Below are 21,277 nucleotides of genomic sequence, written 5' to 3'. Positions count from 1 at the left end.
ATTATATTTGTAAAAATATATAGATCTTGAAATGTTTGCAATAAAACAAAATATTTTTATCACTAACATAGAATTAATGTGACATGAATTTATTAGTATTGGTTTAAATAAAAAGAGATTATTCTCTATTTGTTCCATCTTGAGATAAAAGAAATTAGTCTTTAATACTCTAATGTAATAAATAGTCCAATTTAAATATGCTAGTGAACTTTCTTCTTTCTTTGATAGAGTAACCATAAATATATACTACAGAATTTACATATAGTTTTATATGAATAAAATAAAATGTATTACTTCATATGCTTCTCCTACCTCTTCTTTTATAAATTTATATAATTAATCTCACTCCTTTAAACATGTATAAAATTAAATGGATCAAAAACTTTTCTGTTTTCAAAAGTCTAATTGTATAAGATACTCATTTTTTACAAGTCACAGCAATTAAATCAATTGCTTGGATGGAAAAATTAGAATAGAAATCTATTAGGTCAAAATTTTTATGCAGCTCATAACAAAACAGAAGTTTTTAATTTCCTGTTTAAAAATTAGGATAAATCATTGTTCGAGAATAATAAAAATGATAAAATACAAAGAACTCGCAAATCGCTTACTTTGTGAGTCGTATAGAAAACAAATTATATTATTTAAACACACTTATTACATTAACACATCGCAAAAGAATAAAGATTGGGGATTATAATAATTGAATGTTTAATTTAAAAATTAATAACAAATAAAAACACTGCTTAAATTAATCAATTTCATTTCAGCATTATACTATTTTTAGTAAAATATTTCAATATATTTTAGATAAATTTTAGAATTTACAATTTATCTGAGAATATTTATAGCAGTAAATTTACTGCATAAACATTTTAAAACTATATATTTTTCATTGCATTATAAAAATCTGCTAAAATAAGCCAAACTTTGAAGCAGAGGGATATTTGAAATAATGATTAATAAAAATAAACATTTAAAGGGGGGGGGACTCACGTTATAGATAGTATCAAGGTATCAGTAATACTTAAAGTATTCAAATTTAATATTAAGGAAAAAATACTTTTAAGTACAATGCCATAGAAACATTTTCTGATAAGACGTAAGATTATGTTGTAATCTCTCAATAAAATTATGGAAATCTTTAAAAAACAAATCATCTGAGATGACCGTAAAAAGATATCACAAAAATAATTCAACTTGAATGTAATAATTCAACTTTTTCTTATTAATGTTTAACACTAGATTATCATAATTCAAAATTATTTGCCAAAGAAAGTAATTTCCAATGATACATTTAACATTATTACATTATCTATTACAATAATATGTTGAAACTTAAGAAAACCATCTTTATCTCTAGTAATTTTTAAAAAAACATAAAGACAATTCTAATGTTTTAGTAACATGTTATAATAATTCTCTTTTTTTCCCAACAAGATATATATTAAAGACCAGAAAGTTATGACAAATGTTTATTTGGTACCTTTTGAATTGTTTAAAAAAACAAAATCCAAGAGCCATCCAAAGAATATGTACACAATTGAGATATAAAATAAATATGCATGATCGGTTTATTTACATACAGTTAGTACTCATCATCTTCATCATTGTCTGTTTGGCTATTTTGTTGTTGAAGTTGCAACTGTTGTTGGGCTGCTTGTTGCATTTGAAGCCACTCTTGTTGTTCCAGTTCCGCTTGTTCTTGACGAGCCTGTAATAATAGATTTTCAATCCAATGAGAAAAATTATCAAACTATACTTTTCCTTAAAAAATGACAAGAAAGTAAAAAAATTCCCTTAATATATATATATAAATATATATATATATATATATAAAGACAAAAAATTCAGTATTTGAGAATATTTATCATTTAAAAATAATAAAATAAATTAGCAAAATATTTATTTTTAAATTAGACATCCTATGGCAACAACTATGTTTGTGAACCTATTTGAAAAAACCTAAAACTGTCTCAATAAAAAGCAAACAAAATTGCAAATAATTTAATTATTATTGTGTGTAATATGAACACATATGTTTAAATAACTTTAGTAACAAAATAAAGAACATACTTCTTTTTTCTTTTTTTTTTTTAAGTTTCTTAGAAATTATTAATACATGATTTCACTAATTTATTTACCCATTTAGTTTCTATACATCTATAAAAATAATTAAGTTTATCTAGGAGTTTTTATTGTTATTTCCCCTTTAGAGAGAAAGAAGTTCTGGAAACTAATTATGCGAATTTCTTTAATATAAAATTAAGGTAAAAATATGATTAATAAATCAGATAAGATCCCAAAATATACATACAAGTAGATATTGAGAATAATTCATGAAAAGAACTTTGTTAAGTTATAAACTAAATGACATCTGACAGATTTTCCATTAATCTTAGTTAGCAGTCTTCAACAGTATTTTCTGACTTCAAAACTTTGTCTTTCTATATAATAAAAATAAACATTCTACAGTCTGTAGAAGTGTTTAAGAATTCTATATTGTCCAATATTCTGTCATACATGCATTTGGTCTGAATAAAATATTTGTTTTAAAATAAAATTTGACAAAGATAATGAGCCTACATTTTACAAATCTAACAATTCTGTAAATGAGGGGGGGCATTGAAAATTCAAGCTATATTCAGAACCAAATCACATACAGAGAATTTGCAACATGCATACAAAGAAAGAAAAAAAAGAGAGAGAGACAGAGAGGTGATGTCATTTCAGTCAGTATCTGTCTAGATTTAAAATAAGAATATTTTCGTAGATTAGTCATCTAATAAGGAAACAAAAAGGTGGAAGACACAAAATATAATAGCTTAAATATTCATATTGCTCTCTCACATATAAAATACTAAATTTTCAGGTTAATCTTTCAAACTTTCCATCTTGTTCACATTTCTGTCATAATGTACTACATAAAGCTTCTTAAAGTTAGCTTAAAAGAAGGTTAATAGCTTAAAGTTATTAACCTTCTTGTGGTAAAAGAAAATTTTCAATTAAAATTATGTTAATTAAATTAGTTGGTAAACTAAAATAAAATGTAATAAGGAAGAGTTCTCGAATTGTGATACATAAACCAACGTTATAAACTTTATTTTTGGTATTGCAACTTTTTATACAAAAGATTTAGATGAATGTTAAGATCAATGTAATATGACATTATTCTTATTTCAAACTTCATTATTTAAGCATGTATGTATGTGTATGTTGCTACATTACATAATATTGCAAAAGCATAAAAAACAGATTTTTAGATATTTCAGGGGACAGAATGAATTTGCAAAGGGTAATCTATGTAATTTTTGGTTAATACAGAATGACCATGCATACATTTCTGGCAAAGTGATAAAAATTTTAAAGCCATGTTATTATCAAAAATAAATGTAAGACAAAGTTGCAACTTAATTCTGTATTACATTTGAAGTTAATAAATACAAAGCCCAACATATCAAAAATGATTAAAAAAGAACTCATTTACAGAGTTAATCTACATAAAAAAATTGTAATATTTTTTATTATTGCAATTTACTTTTTAGTATAATATATGTTTCTTTTATAGTAATGTAACTTCCATTAATAAATAGAATAATAGAATAATTTTAATCTTTGATTATATGTACTCTATTTAGGATTCATTCATTTTTAATCAACATAATACTTTGTTATTATTATGTATATACAGTACACTCCCGATTATCCGCGGAATTGGGTGGCGCGGCCGCCGCGGATAACCAAAATCGCGGATAATCCGAAAAACTCTAAAAACGGGTATAGCAAAAAAGAAAACAGTCATTCCAACTTTGAAAAATCGTTTTATGTACAATAAAACGTAAAATAAATAGCAGGAAATGTTTAACTAACGCTTAATATTTTAGTATATCACTCAAAACTGACCTAAAATGCATTTTGTTGATGAAAACAGAAAAGTGCTTTGAATTTATGAGAGGCGTCAAGGATACACAGAAAAATTAATACATATGTACTGTTTTAATACTGTAATGTATAATGTAATTACAAAAGCATAACTGCAAAACTGCACCTTTTTGAAAATATCAGTAAAAAAAAAAAAAAAAAAAAAAAACTTTGTTCGACCGGCGCGGATAATCCGCACCGCGGATAATCGGGAGTCTACTGTACTTTTTTATTATTATTATGTGGTAAAAAATTTTAATTGTTTGAGAAATCCAATAATAAGATTCTTATAAGTAGAAACCAGCTTCCAATTTTAAATGCAAATATGAACTCTGTATGAATATGTAACTATATATTATATGAATACTGTAATTAATAATTAGGGGGAATTTTCAGTTTTTCCATATAAATCTCTTTCAATATTTAAAATATTGTGTAGCAAAAATTTAAGCATGTTTTTGTATTAAAAATTTATATATAATAAATTGTGTAATTGCTAGGTAAAAAAATTTCTAAAATATTATTATGAAAAAAATTTAAAAACAGTATTTATTAAACATATTTAAGATTTGCAAGAGTTTATTGTTAATTATAATACTTAACAATCCAAAAATCTTTTCTTCTGGGGGGGGGGGAGATATTCAATTCAAAACTTTTGAAAGTTGGACATATTGGGCATTAAGTAAATAAATATATACAATTTTTGTTTTTTAAAACTATGTACAATATTTTCATAAGCTACTAAATATGTTTATCTTCATCTTAAAATAAAATAAATATCCCCTTTAAGTTTTTCTTTAAAGATAAAGAGATTGCAAGCATTATGAAGCAATAAAGAAATTTAAAGGTGATTTAAATAAATTTTGATTTCTCTCTACAACTTACTTTTGCAAAAAGTTCTTGTTGTTGACGTAAAAGCTCCTCCTCCGGAATTCCTAAATTTTCTAAGCGTGTGCTTTGTCTACGCCGTTTAGCTGCCATAGCTTTACAGTCTTTCAAGACAGCCTCTGCTTCCTCTTTATATGAGCTAAATCCAAGAGCTTCCAATGCTAGAATAAAGTAATAAATCAGATATATATATACATGTATAGACTGTAATGTAGACTCAATATGTAATAGACTAGTAAAGCTTAAAAAATGTTAATACAATTAAAAATTATAAAGAATATATTATGCATAACATAGCAAATCTATCACCTATCTAAATAAAGAAAGGATTATAAAATTAAACATAGCATGAAAATTACTGCTAGTTTTTAAACTCATATGTTAATGGTACATAACTAAAGAGTAACGTAGTGAAAAGATAAGTGAGGTAATATTCTACTTAAATATCACATTTGTAACAATAATATATATATATATATATATATATATATATATGATATCTCTATAATCTGATATCTCTAATGAATAATGATATCTCTAAATCTAAATTAAATCCTAATTAATTTCCTAATTTTTACCTTAATTTAACCCATATTAAGTTAATTCTAAAATGTTCTCTTTTTTCCTATCCAATTCTACCTTTTATTATTTAATTAATGCTACACAAACTCTGTAAAACTGCTTTAATTTTCACATGCTCCCACTGAAGGGGGAAAAAATCTCTTATGCTACACAAATTCTTCTAAAAGATACCTATATTTCCATTTCCTAAGTCTACATTTGTCAAAGAATCCCTATCAGAATCTTCACAATACAAAATCAATGGAGAAAAATATTTCAGTCTTTTTTCCCTCTTTTGCTCTTCTCTTGTGTCATGGATTGAAGCATCTCATCTCTTCTTGTTTGTGCATAAAGTATACCTCTTGGGATGGAATAAATTGGAAGCTTTAAAATTTCAAAATGTCTCCTCTCTTCAACCACAAAACTGCTTAAGAAATATGTGTTTACATTGTGTGTGTTCATATGCATACTTTTTTCTGTTATGGCAATGATATTTCAGAACAATAAGAATGGTTTTCTTTTCAAGTTGAAGTCAGCTTTAACGGCATATTGAATATATAATGGATATTTTACACTAAATAAATATATAATAGATAATAATTATACAAACAAGAAATTTACATCTGAAATCTTATGCAATTACTTCATATTTATAATAATAAGTATTAATAATCTTCCATATTTCTAAAAAGAAATTATGGTATTAAATATGATACATCACCAGAGCCTGACTTAGCCTAATTGGGGCCAGGGACAAAAACTTCTTTGGGGAGCCCCCTCTGCTTCACTACTTTAATAATGAAGAACCAAACTTTATGGTGATATTTAAATTTTTCACCTCATTATAGATGTATAACAAAAAAACAAAAAAAAATTGACTAGAACCTAAAATAGCTATAAAGTCCTTCCCCCCCCCCCTCCAATGGTCAGACGAAATATCGTTCTGGCCAATTTATTGATTTTCTGACAATTTTATGTCCATCATCATATTTTGTTTTTCAAAGTTCATTTAAAGAAGGAAATGTAAAATAAACCTGCCCTAGTCAGGCTCTGTACATCACAATTCTTTTTATTCTAAACCTAGCATTGTTAATTAAATATCATGATATTTCAGTTATTACCTGTATCAAAAAGACTTTTAAAAAATTGATTAAAATTTTTTTAAAAATATTTCTTATAATATATAAATGAGACAAACACAAAATTTAGAATAATTGATATAAATTGCATACAAATAAAGTAAAAGGTTAATAATGGTAATCCAATAATTAAGATAAATCAATAAGGGAAATAAATATTTTAAGGTTTGCACAACATATTGTTTATCCAAGTTCATCATTTGTCATAATATTACCTATAAATCCAAAACTGGATTCACAGAAAAAAGTAAAATAGATTTGACTAGTTTTATGAAGACTAGATAATTCATTTTTGCATTTTATTTTAGTTTGAATACTTCAATCCATAAATTCACAACATCAATATTTTCAGCTCCTGCTTAAGATAAATGAACAATTATTTGATAGTTTTTTATATAGATAACTAAACAATTATTTTATAGTTTTTTTATATTTGACAAATTTTAATCAAATTTATATATAACAAATTATTTATCATTTAAGATCTGGATGGGTGAAATTTAATATCATCAAAGCAATGAAAACTGTTGCTTCACAATGTAGAAGTACATGTAGTTTCATTAAATTTGTTTAGAATCATGTGTTTTTTAGCATGTAATTAGCTCATCTAATGCACTTCTCTTTGGATGTATTGAATTTCTTTTCCAAATAAAGTGACCTAGCCAAGATTCCTAATAAATATTTTTATGTTCATAAATTTGTCAAAAACTAAATTATCAGAAGATAATTCAAGAAATTCTATTGAAAAACATTTGCTATAGAAATATTCAATTCTTAATAAATCATCATTTGAATAATAATAATAATGTTTAGCAACATAATGACATCTTAAGTCTCACAAGACCAAATTTTTAAAAACTTAGTGAACTTGAGTAAAGAAATCTGGATTTTGATATGTAAAAATCATAAATTCTGGATAAAATCAGAATACAATCATTCCTGAATATTAGAATAAAACTATTACTGTAAAATACATTTAAAAATAAATCTTAGTATGAAAAATATAAACAAATAATCCACCCAAGAGAATTGGTTTTTGATAATTCTATTGAATTTTTAAGAAATTCAAAAAAACAAATCTCTTAGAGCTATCATAATCTATCCATTCGTGAATTTTCTTCATTCTCCAGACATGAAGCAGTAATTTTGTCTCTGTTCAAGCTATAATACATCTTATTTCTCTTGGAAAAGTTATATAAGCTTTTTTAAAGTTGAATTGCTCATAAAATTCATTAATATCACGACAATGCTTCCTGTAGTTTTCGGAGAACAAATATTTATAATTTAATGCCAAGTAAAGCAGTTTCATTGTTAAAAGTTAATGCTTAGCTTATAAAACAAATGCAGACCCATTTTTAATCATCTGAAAAATAATACCAAATACACATTAGAAATGTCTTTAATCAAAGCATAACACCATTTATTTGCGAGCATTTTTTAATATATTTCTTGGTTCTTTTAAGTGATAAGACACTTGACAACACCATATGTCACATAGTTAAACATATTTTATATAAAAAATTTTAAAAACAATATTGATTGAACACAATCTCCTGAAAATTCAAAATATCCTTACTTACTTTTAAAGTTATCCAAATAATTATAACTTATCAAGAAATAGTGAGGGGATTTAATATCAAAGGTTAATAGCCTTTAATCAATATTATATGCACTTCAATAATGATTAATCAGCTTTTTTTTTTTTTAATAAAACAATTCTATTTGAGTGCATAAAATAATAATGATATGTGAGGCTGAGATTATTTCGTTTTATATCTTACTTGTAAATAATGTGAGATAAATAACATTTGCATCCAAATGCATGATAATTAACAATGTTATTCCTCATTTTATCAATAAGCAATATCTAAATGTTCTAATTAAATATAAGTCAATGAAAGATAAATTAACACTATATTCTATCAAAGTAAACAAATAACGCTTTTAAAACATAACTTCGGAGTTTCATTTTCTAGACTTATTTGTTGTTAGATGCACATTTCAGACATTATGGATTTAAACTTTTTTTTTTTTTTTTTTTCAACCAAGCAAAAGAAATATTGTTTTGTACCCTTTCCAATCGTAGCAATCTCAAGAATTTAAAGAGTGGTCGCTAAAAATAACAAATGAGATGAAAACATTTAACAGTTATTTTAAGCCCTTCCAACCATAAAAATTCTTCAAATAAAATAATTTTACAAACCTCCAAGTACATGTTCGGCCGATATTGTCTTTTTTTGGAGTTTATTACATATATCATTTGCTTCTGTTGATATATGATGAATAAACTCAGTACAACAATTTAAAATGAGTTCACGAGCATCGTTTGCAACACGAATATGAGGAAGCAATTCTTTTATCATTTTATTCATTGCTGCACGGGGAATAGTGAGATCTTCGTCCGTTTCAGCCATTATATTTTGAAATATCAAAAGCCTCCTTATTGTGGTTATGTGTAAACAAAATATAAACAATACTCTAAGAAATTATTTCACTTCTATTGAAAGATTGACGGAATAAAATGTGCTTTATTAGCATTTGTTTTGAAAGTACTTTGCTGTTTTTTATCAGTAGATTTATTCTAAATTTTGTTTCTCTAACATATTAGTTAATTATTATGTTTATTTTTTTACTTTGTTAATTATTCTGACTGGTACTAATGCCCCATTGCATTATTGTTCTAATGCAAGATTGTTTCACATGGATTCAGAAAAACTTAAGATTTACAATTATATAAACAATGAAATATTATAAAAACAAATAAATATTAGAAGAATTATACATCAATAAATATATTGCCTAAGGCTGTTTTATCAATTAGGTGGCGTTGCTTTCATCGATCAATTCCTGAAACGATTGCATCGATATTTTTAAGTAAGTATCGATATATTTATATCGATATTTTTCAATTGTAAACAATAAATAAAAACCACGCTATTCGGAGCGTCATGGAAACAAACTAAGAAAAGCCTAGCCGATAAGAAAGGTTTTGGTATTGATATCTTATCTTGTACTTTGGATTCCTAAGCTTGGAAAGAGAGCTAAGCCCTATTCTTACCACGAAACAGCGTTGAAATAATCCTAATTAATAGAAATTTTATTTCTAATCATGTAAGTTGAAATTAATTTTATTGGCAATATTTCTTATCATCAATAATTTTATATAGTTATGAATGTAGCATCGCATCAATACAGTTTTGGTGTACGATAAATGCATTCCGAGAAATATAAGTATTATTATTATTTTGCTTGAAATCATGAAATTTTATTTTGAGAATTAGCAGTCACGAACTTTTTTTTCTTTTATTATTCGTGGGAAAGATTATAATATTTTTCGATGAAACTAATTAATATTAAAATCTTTATTTTTTAATGCACACATGAAATTGTTCCTCATGTCTTGCTTTTTTGAAAGTAAAATAATTTAAAAAGAAATTATTGTGAAAACTTTTTGCATTGTATAGAAACAGTATTATATTTTTATGAACAATTCTTATATGAAACATAATTTATATGCTTCTAATTCTAGTCATCAGATTCAAGCTCATCAGATTTGATTAATTCATCAGAGCCATTTATAAATCAGTATTTAAATGAATTTTTAGAATACCATGATATTTTTAAAATAATATGAAAGTACTCACCATCAAGAAGAAGACAAAAGCATCTCTTACCAATTCAGTTGTTTATTAAACTAGACTACAAAATAGTTTTGGAATATCATTTAAAATTATTTTCACCAATCTTGATCAAAACTATTAATAACTCCTGTAAAACACAATTCACAAAACCTGATTTTTTTAAGAACTCTTAATTTTTTTATTCCTTTTTATAGCACCATACATGTAATAAGTTTGTTTTATATTCACTTTATACTCAAATTAACATATATCTGCTAATGCAAGAATCTTACAAAATATTATGCTGCTGATTAATGTTATTTACATAAATTAAACAGTTATTCACTATCAACATTAGTTTATTAATGAAAACATTATAAAAAACATATTTCTCAAGAAATGTTAAAAATATATTTGAAAGCTAGTAACTAAAGCAATAAATGCTATTTTATTTAATAAATAAAGTAGCATTTCTGAAACTAAGGTTGTAACTCCAAATGAGGTGGTGTACAAAAACTTTGGCTTTGCAAATATTCAAGAATTAAAATGAAAACTTTTCTGATGTAAAGCAGTTAAATAAAAAAAAATGAATAGTCTCTTTCAATGGCAATTTTTTATTGTTCATTTATCATAAACTTAACCATCATTTCCTAATTTGTTTACTAATTAAAGATTTGCAATTTAACTTTTTAAAATCAAAGATTAAAAAAAAATCCTATCTGGAAAGATGTTTCAGTTAGTAAAATAATAAAGAAGGCTTGCTTTTAACTCTTCACACAGTTTGTCAAAAAATAATCCATAAATAACTAAGTGTGACATATTATTTCTAGGTCAGTAAAAATTTTATTAATTAATTTACATAATATAAATTAATTATTTTACATTTTAATTAACACAAATAGCAACCATTTGATGATATATCCTTTAAAAAAATGTAATTGTATTCTTTTAAAGTTATAGAACTTCAGTCATCAAACGTTTAAAATCGTATTTATGTGTTTAATTTTTGAAAATCAAATAATCAGTATTTAATAAACAACTCAGAATAACTAAAACATAAAATTGAAATAAAAATTTATTACATAGATCTACAAAATAAAACTATACAGTATCAATTATTTTTGTATATTTACAGAAAATTTAAACTCAATACAATAAACAATTCATAATGGATTATCATATTTTCTTAAAGTTACATATTTCATTTTATAATTGAATGTAATAGAAAATATCACTTTTTTAAACACTAATAAAACAATTTTTAGACATATTTTATTTATTACAGTAATGGAAAATTTTCTGAAAATGATGCTTCCAGACAGTGATCCAAATTGCAAAACAGTGTCTACACTTGTCTTCATGGACTTGGAAGCTACTGGACTGCCATCATATGTAGGAAAAAGAAATGTTCACATTACAGAATTATCACTGGTTGCAATTGATCGTTCTGATTTTGAATCGGATAGTTCACTTAGAGTTCTAAACAAATTAAACCTTTGTATTCGTCCACGTACTACCATTTCACCAACAGCCATGACAATAACAGGTTAGTTTTTAAAGGTTTGGAATAACTATTCCTTTCTTTTAATATTATAATATCCATAAATCAAATTCAAGAGATAGAATATTATAAAAATTGACAAAATAATTCAAATTTCCAGAAATTTCGTCTTTTACTCACACAAAAAGCTTTTCTAAATATTCTACTTTTTTTTTTTTTCATTGTTTTTTAAGTGTTTGCAGCAAAATTACAATTTGAAAATTGAAATAATTGTTGACTCAAGTTCTTTAGTTTTGTAAAAGAAAAATTTTTTTTAAATGTGCAGCAATTTTCTACAGAAATATATAACATTACAATTAAGACATGACAAATTCATTACAATTAAGACATGCAAAACATTTAAAATAAACTGAAAATGAAATCAATTTAGAAAGATAGGAAATATTTTTTACAGCCAATTTACTTTGGAAATGGTTTTAACTTGAAAAATTTGAGAAGTTTATTGGGTGATTGTATAACTAATTTCTGTGGGAATTACTATATGATTGCTTAAAACATACATTAGAAAGAAGAAAAAAAGTCCGATAGAAATTTGTAATTTTATTTATTGGCCTTAGATCGTGAATTCTTAATTCATGCTCTAAAATACCAGAAGAAAAATTTTACAGAATTTCATAGAATTATATCTTTTTATTTTAAGCCAAATGAAATATCAATATTAGTTTTAGGTAACAATAATAAAACTATATATAATTATTACAGCATTAAGAATGCACAAATTATTTCATAGACATAATTCAGGATTTTCAAAATTAAAGTTCCTCTTTGCAATGGTCATAAAAGGAGAACTACTAGACAAATTGTTATCAAACTTGGTAACAGTTTGCAGGAGATCATGGAATTTTATTTTCAGTAAAAATCTTGCCATCAACAGGTAACAATGCTGCACACAACATTCTTAAATAATGTTAAATATAAATGCAGTTTAAAATCATTTTGAAATACACAACAAACCATATTCAATATGGGTCGGCTATTTTCTGAAATTAATTTAAATCACACTGTTTGTTACATTCTCAACAACAGCTTTTAGCATAGGGAGAAATGTTATTAGTATGTTGGTGTAACTCATTTTTTAATACTGTCAAATTGCATATGTCATCACTATAAACAGTGGTTTAGTTGTAACCCGTAGCCAGAAATCACAGGGGTTAAGATCTGGTGACTAAATTGGCCATGAAATGGGGAAATAACTGCTTATGAATCGGCTATAAGTAAAATGCTTAATCTTTTGCAGCATGTTGCACTTTAAAATTTAAATTTGCACTAGAACTCTGAAAAGTGTTACTAAGCAAGCATTGCAGTAAAGTGTAATAATAAATTATTTTGCATTATGAATGAAAAAACACTATTTTATACTTGCAAACAGATTTAGTAGGATCTACAATGCACTACAAAGAGATTTGTTATTTTACACCATTCCTCCCCAAAATAAAATCTTGGTTATATACGATTAGTAAATGAGATAAATATGTAATGTTCTCCCTCTCTCTCTATCTATCTATATATATATACTTCAAAGCATATCACATCCTGTTCTAAAAACACAGTGCATCATGGCATGATTTGCACATAAAACTTGTTTTGTTATAATATGCGTTATTTTTGCATGTACCTTTATTGGCATGTATTGAATGATACTGTTACTCTAACATTTATCGTTGAAAACTTTTACTTTAAATTTGGGAGAATCTTCAGAGTTTGAAAGAAGTTGTCTCTTCAAAGTATCTATCGAGTGCTTCATGGCACAGTGGAAATAAAGTAAATTCAGGCACAAAAAAAAATTTGGTTCTTTTTATTTTGCTACCAGTTACCATTTTATGTTGTATGTTAATTACAGCTGTATTTGGAAAATGAAAAAATATAGAATGCCACCACTTTCTGCTTTTATGGCCTACTTTGTAAAAAGATATCAGCTAGTCAGATTTGTCCCATACTGCTTATGTAAGGAAAATTACCTTTGGAAATTTATTTTTTGTACTAGATTTTCCACAAATGGAAAAAGGTTATCCATTTTATATTGCATAAAGGTATGTTTCAAAAACTACAAGCCTCGACATATGAAGCAAGAAAATCTCTCAATACACTGTTACTTGCAATTTTTCAAATAATTCCCATAATCATTCATTTGACTTACTTACAGATGTGAAATCGAATATTTTTTCATGTGGCCTCTGTTTTAAAGTAAGTCTCTCCAAGTAAAAACTAGGTATAGGAACCTAGTTCCAACCAGCAACCAATAAAATTCAACATCATTTTCATACAACAATATCATCATTAATATTAAATGGTCAAAGTAGTTTGTATATTCCTCAATATCACTGCAATTTGCATACTCAAATTCCTGTGTGAGGGCAATTTTTGTAGCATTTTTAATGTTTCAAAGACTTAAAAAAGCCCTCTTCATACCAATACAATTAATTTACCATACTAAATTCAGTGCAATTATATTTGCAATAAAAAATAAGCTATAATATACATAATTAAGGAAATATCAGTTTTATTGGCAATAAAACGGAAGGTAAAAAATTTGTGTAACTCTAAATAAAAATGACCCAAGCTATTCATATAAAATCTCCTGAGACTGAGTATAAGGAAAAATCATCTCCAAAAATTTGCCCTGCTCCATAATACAACTTTGAATTGAGTTTATTTATTCAAAAAAAGAAAAACCAGGAACATATTCTCTTTCCTCATAACGTCCTACTAAGTAACATGATTGATGCAATATAACAGCTGATAGACCATTTAATTTTATTTGATGATTATGCATATGCTTTCTCTTAAATATATATAGAGAGAGGGAGAGAGAAAAATTTAAGATACAGCCAAAAAAATAATGTAAAAAAAAGTTTCCTTTCTTTTTTCTTTTTGCACCAGAAAAAAATAGTCAAAATTCCTTGAAAATATAAATTTTTAATAGCATACTATAACCGAAAATTATGAATATGCTCGATTCACACAATTCTTATTAAAAAAGAATGTTAAAAATGAATCGTAAATATATTATTTACCATTTACAATTGAATTCAATAGTTTGGGAAATGATTGAGGTTGGGTTTTCTACACAAAGGAACATGCGATGAAAAAAGTAAGAAACTGTTCTTCTCAAACTATAAAAGTACCATTATGTAGGGAATCCCAGTTCTGTATAAAGATCATGTCTAGAATGTCATGTTACTGAAATTTAAATGTTAGGAAATCTCTCTCAATGAGCAGCTGTTATTGTGCTAGCCATGACCTGATAATTATTTTTCTATGAAAAATGGTTCAATTAGAAGTTTAGTTTTCATATCACATCAAATGGCAACCTTAGAAGAATGCGACAGAACTACATATGGACTTCGTTTGGTCCAAATCCTGTAGTTATATATGATAGCATTCTTATCAAGGCAAAAATGGGCCTCATTTGCTCATAAAATGTTCCATTGACAATATTCATTCACCTCCATTTGTACTTGTTCAAGTAATTGAACAAGTTTGGGTTGGTAGTAGGTATAAGCATTTATGCTTATACCTACAATGATTTTATATTAGCAATTTATGAATAGCTTTGTATGCACCATTCTCAGTAACAAGTCCATTCACCTAGCAAAAGTATTTTATCTTTCTAATACTAGCTAAAAACATTCATGTAAAATGTCTTTCTGCCCCCTTCTGATATATAAGCAATAAGTTACTCTTCTAAGTAATATCTTTAATTTTCTAAGCACAGCCACTTAATCTCATTGCCATGCCATTATTCTATTCAACTGCTATATCTGGAGGTTAAGAACCTTGATTCAAGAACTCCTTGACACTCTCCTCAAATCAGCAAATATTTAACACTTACTACTTCAGTCCTATGTGTACATTTGATAATTGCTTTACTCTACTGTTAAAGCAAAAGATATAATTCCTCCAAAAAAAGAGGTGTATGTTAAGATAAATTTTAAAGAGAAAGATATCTTTAGCATCATCAATGCCAGACAGTTATTAAATATACAAATATTAAGTCACTTTTACATTTTTCAAGAAATCAAATGCACAGTGGTATAAACTTGAGAAAGCATAGTTAACTGGAAATTACTTTAATAATTACCAAATAAACTGGACTTGACAGGATTTTAAAATTTTTTATAAGATAGATTGTAATTCAAAGAACATACATAAAAGACATATACCACAAAAATGAAATACCAGATTTGACTAACTCAAGAAAAAAATTTGAGTAATCAATATATTTTGAATAATTTAATATTTATTAGTATGAAAAGTGCTCAGTTAATTTGATTATGAATAATTTTTCAACAATGTAAGTATTTCAATTATTACTACCAGAAAATATTATATCAGCATAGATTTCTTATTAAAAAAAAATAAGCCTGGTCCTTTGGAAATGACAATATATTGTATTATATCTCAAATTCCATGACATCAAATTATTAAATCAATACCAGAATTTCATATTTCCACTCCATTTCATCCATTTAAAAAAAAAATTCTGAATTTAGCTATATGATTTGTTTACCATTCAATGATAATGTTGAACATCAACTTGGAAACGTTTAATTATTTTATAATTCCTAAATAGTTTCACGTAGGTGATAAATAGATTAGATAATTTTAGAAAAGAGAAATATGATGTTATTTAAACTACAACATTATCTTTTTTTATTTGTTTATTTTAGGATTATATAACGACATACTTGAAAAGCAGGAAAAGTTTGATGAATCAATCCCAAAACTACTAGAATATTTTTTTCGACGCCTCAGACGACCTCTATGCTTATTAGCACATAATGGTAACAGATATGACTTTCCTCTACTACAAGCTGAACTCAGGCATATAAACTATGAATTAGATGGGGAAATATTATGTGCTGATACACTGGAAGCATTTCGTTCAATAGTTTCAAATACAACAGTGGATGTTGATCCAGTTTTGAATCCAAATAATGAAAAACAGCAGAATGATGAAGTTGCACCAAATATGTTAGAAAATACCTCTAAAAATGAAAGAATTGCAATATCTGAAGATGAAACAGATAAAATGCTGTCAGATGATTTGGATCTTTTTATTTCCCTTGAAGTTCCAGAGATGGAAAACACAACAGAAAATAAAAATGTTTCGTCTGAAGTGATGCCTTTTCCAGATGAATTTACAACACCAACATCAAAAAATACAGAGACCATTGCGATAAAAAGACCTCGTAAAAAATTTAAACAAGATCCATCATGGACACCAAAACGGCAGTATCAAACAACTACTTCAACTAAACCTAATCCAACGCAAATCAAAAGACAACTTTTCGCAAATCGTACTTCAGAAACAAACACTGTATATTCCAAACCAACTCAATTTTCTCTAGAAAAATTATATTATCATTATTTTGGTGAAAGCCCACCTAAGAGTCATTATGCAGAAGCAGATTGTATTGCTTTGAGTAAAGTATGCCAAAAAATAAGCGCCGACTTTTTAAAATGGATAGATGCTCATAGCACATCATTTAATGAAACTCCAGCAATGTGGTAAAAAGAGTAATTATTATATATGTAATGCTGCATTATGTATGTAATATGCTTCCCAGAAATCTGATTCTTGAAGCTTCAGAATGTATTTAATCAAATTTGATTCTTTTTAAAACAAATGTACCATGTCTTACAAGATAAACATTCACATTTTAAAATTATGATCAGGGATAAATAATAAATCAAAACATTTTCTTCATTAAAAATTTTTGAATTTGACATGTATTCATCCACATAGTATCATTGCTGTTTAGTTCCTATACATACTAATGTAACATACTAATATGTACTATGTAAAATGATAAAAAGAAAATGGAACTTATAGCTTCAAAGCTTGTATATCTAAAATAAGAAATATTTATACTTAATATGCTAATGCATGTCAATGTTTGACAGGTATAAAAAGAAAATAATTTTTATTTCATATGTATTTGTCTGTATATAAATATATATAAAGATCTAAGCAGGAGAATTCCCAGAACAAGAGCTCTAAAGGCTGGAACATAACATATATATATATATATATATATATATATATATATATATATATATATATATATATATATATATATATATATCTTTTTATTCATTTCTTTTTCTAATGTTTCTTATGCATGCAACAAATTAATTCATTTTCTTTTGCACTATCCTTCTTAATTACTTATAGTTTGAGTTCGTCTTTTATGTTCTTTATATATTATGTATGTTAATGCTCATAAAGAAGAAAAAAGAACCCAGGATTTATTTTTTTTCTCTTGCTTTGTTTTAATCTTGTCCTTGTATGCATGTTTTTAAAATAATCAATGCCAGTTAAAAAAACTGAAACAGTTAATGTTCAAACAATGTTTTTGTATGTTTAATATAAATAAAAACATTTTTACTTTTCATAAGTGTCAATGAAGAGAAATTATTCTGTTTCTCCATTTTTAAAAATTTACTTAGATTACTTATGTTGATTACAAACTTAATAAGATTACAAAAGTAAGAAATATTTTTAAAAATATTAAATGTAAAACCAATGGTAAAAACAACTGTTTTTCAAATAGCAGTTACAATATATCAACAAAATGTTAGTTCAAATAATGTTAAAGAGATTTGTAAATCTAATATTCCTGAAGTACAAAGATCTCTAAACCAAAACTTTTAATTTTTATTTGTAACTTTAAGATTTGATTGTTCTAATCCAATTCATATCTACTTGATATATTTAATAATTAATACTTCATATTTTCACTTATTGCATACTTAAAAAGTTTATATCACACTGTTGGAATACTGTTCCAAGAGGAATAACCTGAAAGGGATGAGGTGAAGTATATTTTCAAAATTGAGCAAAATATTGATAAAAAATATCTGCAATTCCGAGTTTACATTTAAAATACCCAAAATAATCTCAACATTTTCTGTTACGTATAATATTCAAAAATGTGAATTCAGTATTATTTCATTTATGTAATACTACTACATATAAAAATATGATTAATAATTTGAAAGTTATTTATATTTCAGAATGAATGCGGCTAAGAATTATCGCATTAACTGAAATCACAAAAAAGAAAAAAAATTACATGGTTGACTTGCTCAAATAATACTCATACTGCATGGCAACATTTCACGTATTTTTATAATTAACTAATTCTTTTTGCTCTATTTGCTTGAAATTTCTACACATTGCAGAGAATAAATTATTTTTTAAAACATTTATACAGTAAATTTCTTTTAATTGTATTTGTAACTCATATAAGAGAAAGTCTGGTGATCCTGCTTTCATCAAGATGATGTCGCGGTTTAAGCTGCCTGCTCGTATAAACGGATTAATCATGTGATGCACAAGCCAACTATTTTTTTCTATGTTCACGATATATATATATATATATAACTAGAAAAAACTTTTTCTTAATGTTACTTTTTATGCTAATGTTAAATTGAATATGTGGACAGTCATCCATATTGGGAGACCTTAGAAGTGAAATGACATTGTTTTGATGCATAGTTAAATGGAGACATCTGAAATTTCTTCAAAATGGGAAACTTGACTGTTTAACTTCAAATAAAGCTTTCTATCATTCTGATCCAAGGCTTTCAAAATCCTGCAAAACTTTACTCCATCTTCAAAAATTATAAATTGTTATTAAAAAAAAAAGAATTTTTTCTGCGTACAACAGTGAAAAGATTTTGAAAATCAATCCACTATTTCATTATTAGCAAGTAAAGATCCATCAGAATATCCATAGACTTTAATAAGAACATTACATTAAAAAAATGCAAGTAAAAAGCTGGAGAATACAATAAGACTTTCATTACTCAAAACCTCTCTGCATCAAATGAAAGCAATTATGTAAGTTGCCTTTAAAAAATTAGAATTAATTATTTTAGTATTTTCATTTAATCTTTAACATTAGTCCTACAGGACCTTCAAAAGTTCCCCTATAGCACTAATGTTTACTTTAGACTCAGCCAAAACTGAAATTTCTCCACAGACTTAACACTAAAAATTTAGCATCGTTGAACTATTATTCAGCGATTTTCTCGAATTTGCCGATTTTTTATATTCCAAAAATCTAAGCCAACAGTTAATGAATCGCAGTGATTTTGATTGATGTCTCTTAGTTCAAACATGTTAAAAGATATTAAGATTCCGTCATAAATGACACCAAAATTTTTCGTGTCAGCATCAAATTACCATCTTTTTGGAAGACTAATCCTGTATTGTGGTATGTACAGCTTTAAGCACAATTTGCCTAAATTTGATACTAAATTTAATTATGTTATTTCTGCAGTTGATTCTGGTATTTTAAATTCTTTAGTGACATAATCTTAAAACACCACAATGGTAATAAATATACTACTTTAAAAAAAAAAATTCAATGAATTACATTCCAAGAGCGAGGCTTCAAACATTCATACACTCTTACAAAGATTGGGGCTTGGCGATCAAAGGCCATCTCAATTGTTAACAATGCATGAAGGCTTTGACTGTTGATGCTGTTGGCGAACAACTCTCAGACTAGGTAGACTCCCAAACGATCTTAGCTGCTTTGAATAAGATTTGGGTGATTTGGCATCCATCGCAGATAAAATTAGTGATTTGACAAACCAATACAATTCAGGGTACAACTTCAATTTTTGGTATTTGAGTTGAACAGCAAGTCGCTGAGTTAACTACTTGGTTGGCAAGTCGACTTCAACAATACGCCAGACACGTTCGCCAAGAAGAAATAGGCAGTTTAACTACTGACACAGCCACTCTGAAGACCAGTTGCAGATATATAAAGAATCTTCAAATGGTATCTGCTTTTACCATATTAATATTGGCAAAAAAAAAAAAAAAACTAATTTACCTTGCTCTTTCAGCTTTGAAGAAGGCGATCATCCACTGGCCTTGGCCATGATCGGCAGATAAATCAAATCATGTTGGCCGATAAAATTAGTAAATTAAAATTTTTGGTGGATACTGGGACAGACATCGGTTTTGCCGAAGCATTATGCTCCCAAAGCTGATTTCACAAATGAGTTACTCTTTATGGCTACTAATGGTACAAAAATACCTTTTGCTCGAAACCATACGACTCTAGACTTGAATTTGCATCAAATCTTTACTTGGTCTTTCATAACTGCGAATGTTAACCAACCAATAATCGACGTTGACTTTTTGAAAAACTATAATCTTTTGATGGATATTAAAAGTAGTTGTTTTGATTGATAGTGTAACTAAATTAGCTATGCAATGCAAATACACAAACAATAATTCACTAACTTCCGGCATATCAATATTGCTTGGAGTGATTCAGAATTCTATTGCAGTTTCTGGAACTCACCAATACATCTCAACCAAAAACAATAAGCCTACTAAAATCCATCACTATTGAAACAACTATCCAACCAGTATTTTCGAGATCCTGTCTCTTATCTCCCGAGTTGCTTAAAAAAGCATGTCAAGAATTTGAAGAATGTCTCAAAGGGCAGTGCATCCTTCTGGAAGCCTTTGAACAAGAGGACTTCCTCCACATACGGTTAAAAAGTCTAACGGCGAATGGTGACCATGTGGCGACTACCATCGTTTGAATACAATTGCT

The 21,277-nt window shown here is 26.7% G+C and overlaps 2 protein-coding genes across 2 annotated transcripts; one reads left to right on the top strand and one right to left on the bottom strand.

Moving 5' to 3' along the window:
- Window positions 1-1,459: 1,459 nt before the first annotated feature.
- LOC129969033 (protein Dr1-like) lies at window positions 1,460-8,994 on the bottom strand. Its single transcript, XM_056083431.1, has 3 exons — window positions 8,713-8,994; window positions 4,807-4,970; window positions 1,460-1,714 (listed from the first exon to the last, which is right to left on the bottom strand). The coding sequence occupies exons 1-3, from the start codon at window positions 8,921-8,923 to the stop codon at window positions 1,589-1,591; spliced, it is 501 nt and encodes a 166-aa protein (XP_055939406.1). The 5' UTR covers window positions 8,924-8,994; the 3' UTR covers window positions 1,460-1,588.
- Window positions 8,995-9,441: 447 nt separating this feature from the next.
- On the top strand, window positions 9,442-17,934 carry LOC129968814 (three-prime repair exonuclease 1-like). The gene is made up of 3 exons (XM_056083081.1): window positions 9,442-9,620; window positions 11,415-11,675; window positions 16,361-17,934. The coding sequence occupies exons 2-3, from the start codon at window positions 11,417-11,419 to the stop codon at window positions 17,203-17,205; spliced, it is 1,104 nt and encodes a 367-aa protein (XP_055939056.1). The 5' UTR covers window positions 9,442-9,620; window positions 11,415-11,416; the 3' UTR covers window positions 17,206-17,934.
- Window positions 17,935-21,277: the final 3,343 nt, after the last annotated feature.

Source organism: Argiope bruennichi, chromosome 5 (assembly GCF_947563725.1).
Source record: "Argiope bruennichi chromosome 5, qqArgBrue1.1, whole genome shotgun sequence".
Classification (NCBI taxonomy): Eukaryota; Metazoa; Arthropoda; class Arachnida; order Araneae; family Araneidae; genus Argiope; species Argiope bruennichi.
This window is presented reverse-complemented; position numbering and strand designations above follow the sequence as displayed.

Excerpts from the sequence above, each read along its gene's own strand:
- LOC129968814 (XM_056083081.1), top strand. The coding sequence starts at position 11,417 with ATGGAAAATTTTCTGAAAATGATGCTTCCAGACAGTGATCCAAATTGC. Across the intron at positions 11,676-16,360 it reads AACAGCCATGACAATAACAG|GATTATATAACGACATACTT; the intron begins GTTAGTTTTTAA and ends TGTTTATTTTAG.
- LOC129969033 (XM_056083431.1), bottom strand. The coding sequence starts at position 8,923 with ATGGCTGAAACGGACGAAGATCTCACTATTCCCCGTGCAGCAATGAAT. Across the intron at positions 4,971-8,712 it reads GGCCGAACATGTACTTGGAG|CATTGGAAGCTCTTGGATTT; the intron begins GTTTGTAAAATT and ends ACTTTATTCTAG. Across the intron at positions 1,715-4,806 it reads AACAAGAACTTTTTGCAAAA|GCTCGTCAAGAACAAGCGGA; the intron begins GTAAGTTGTAGA and ends CTATTATTACAG.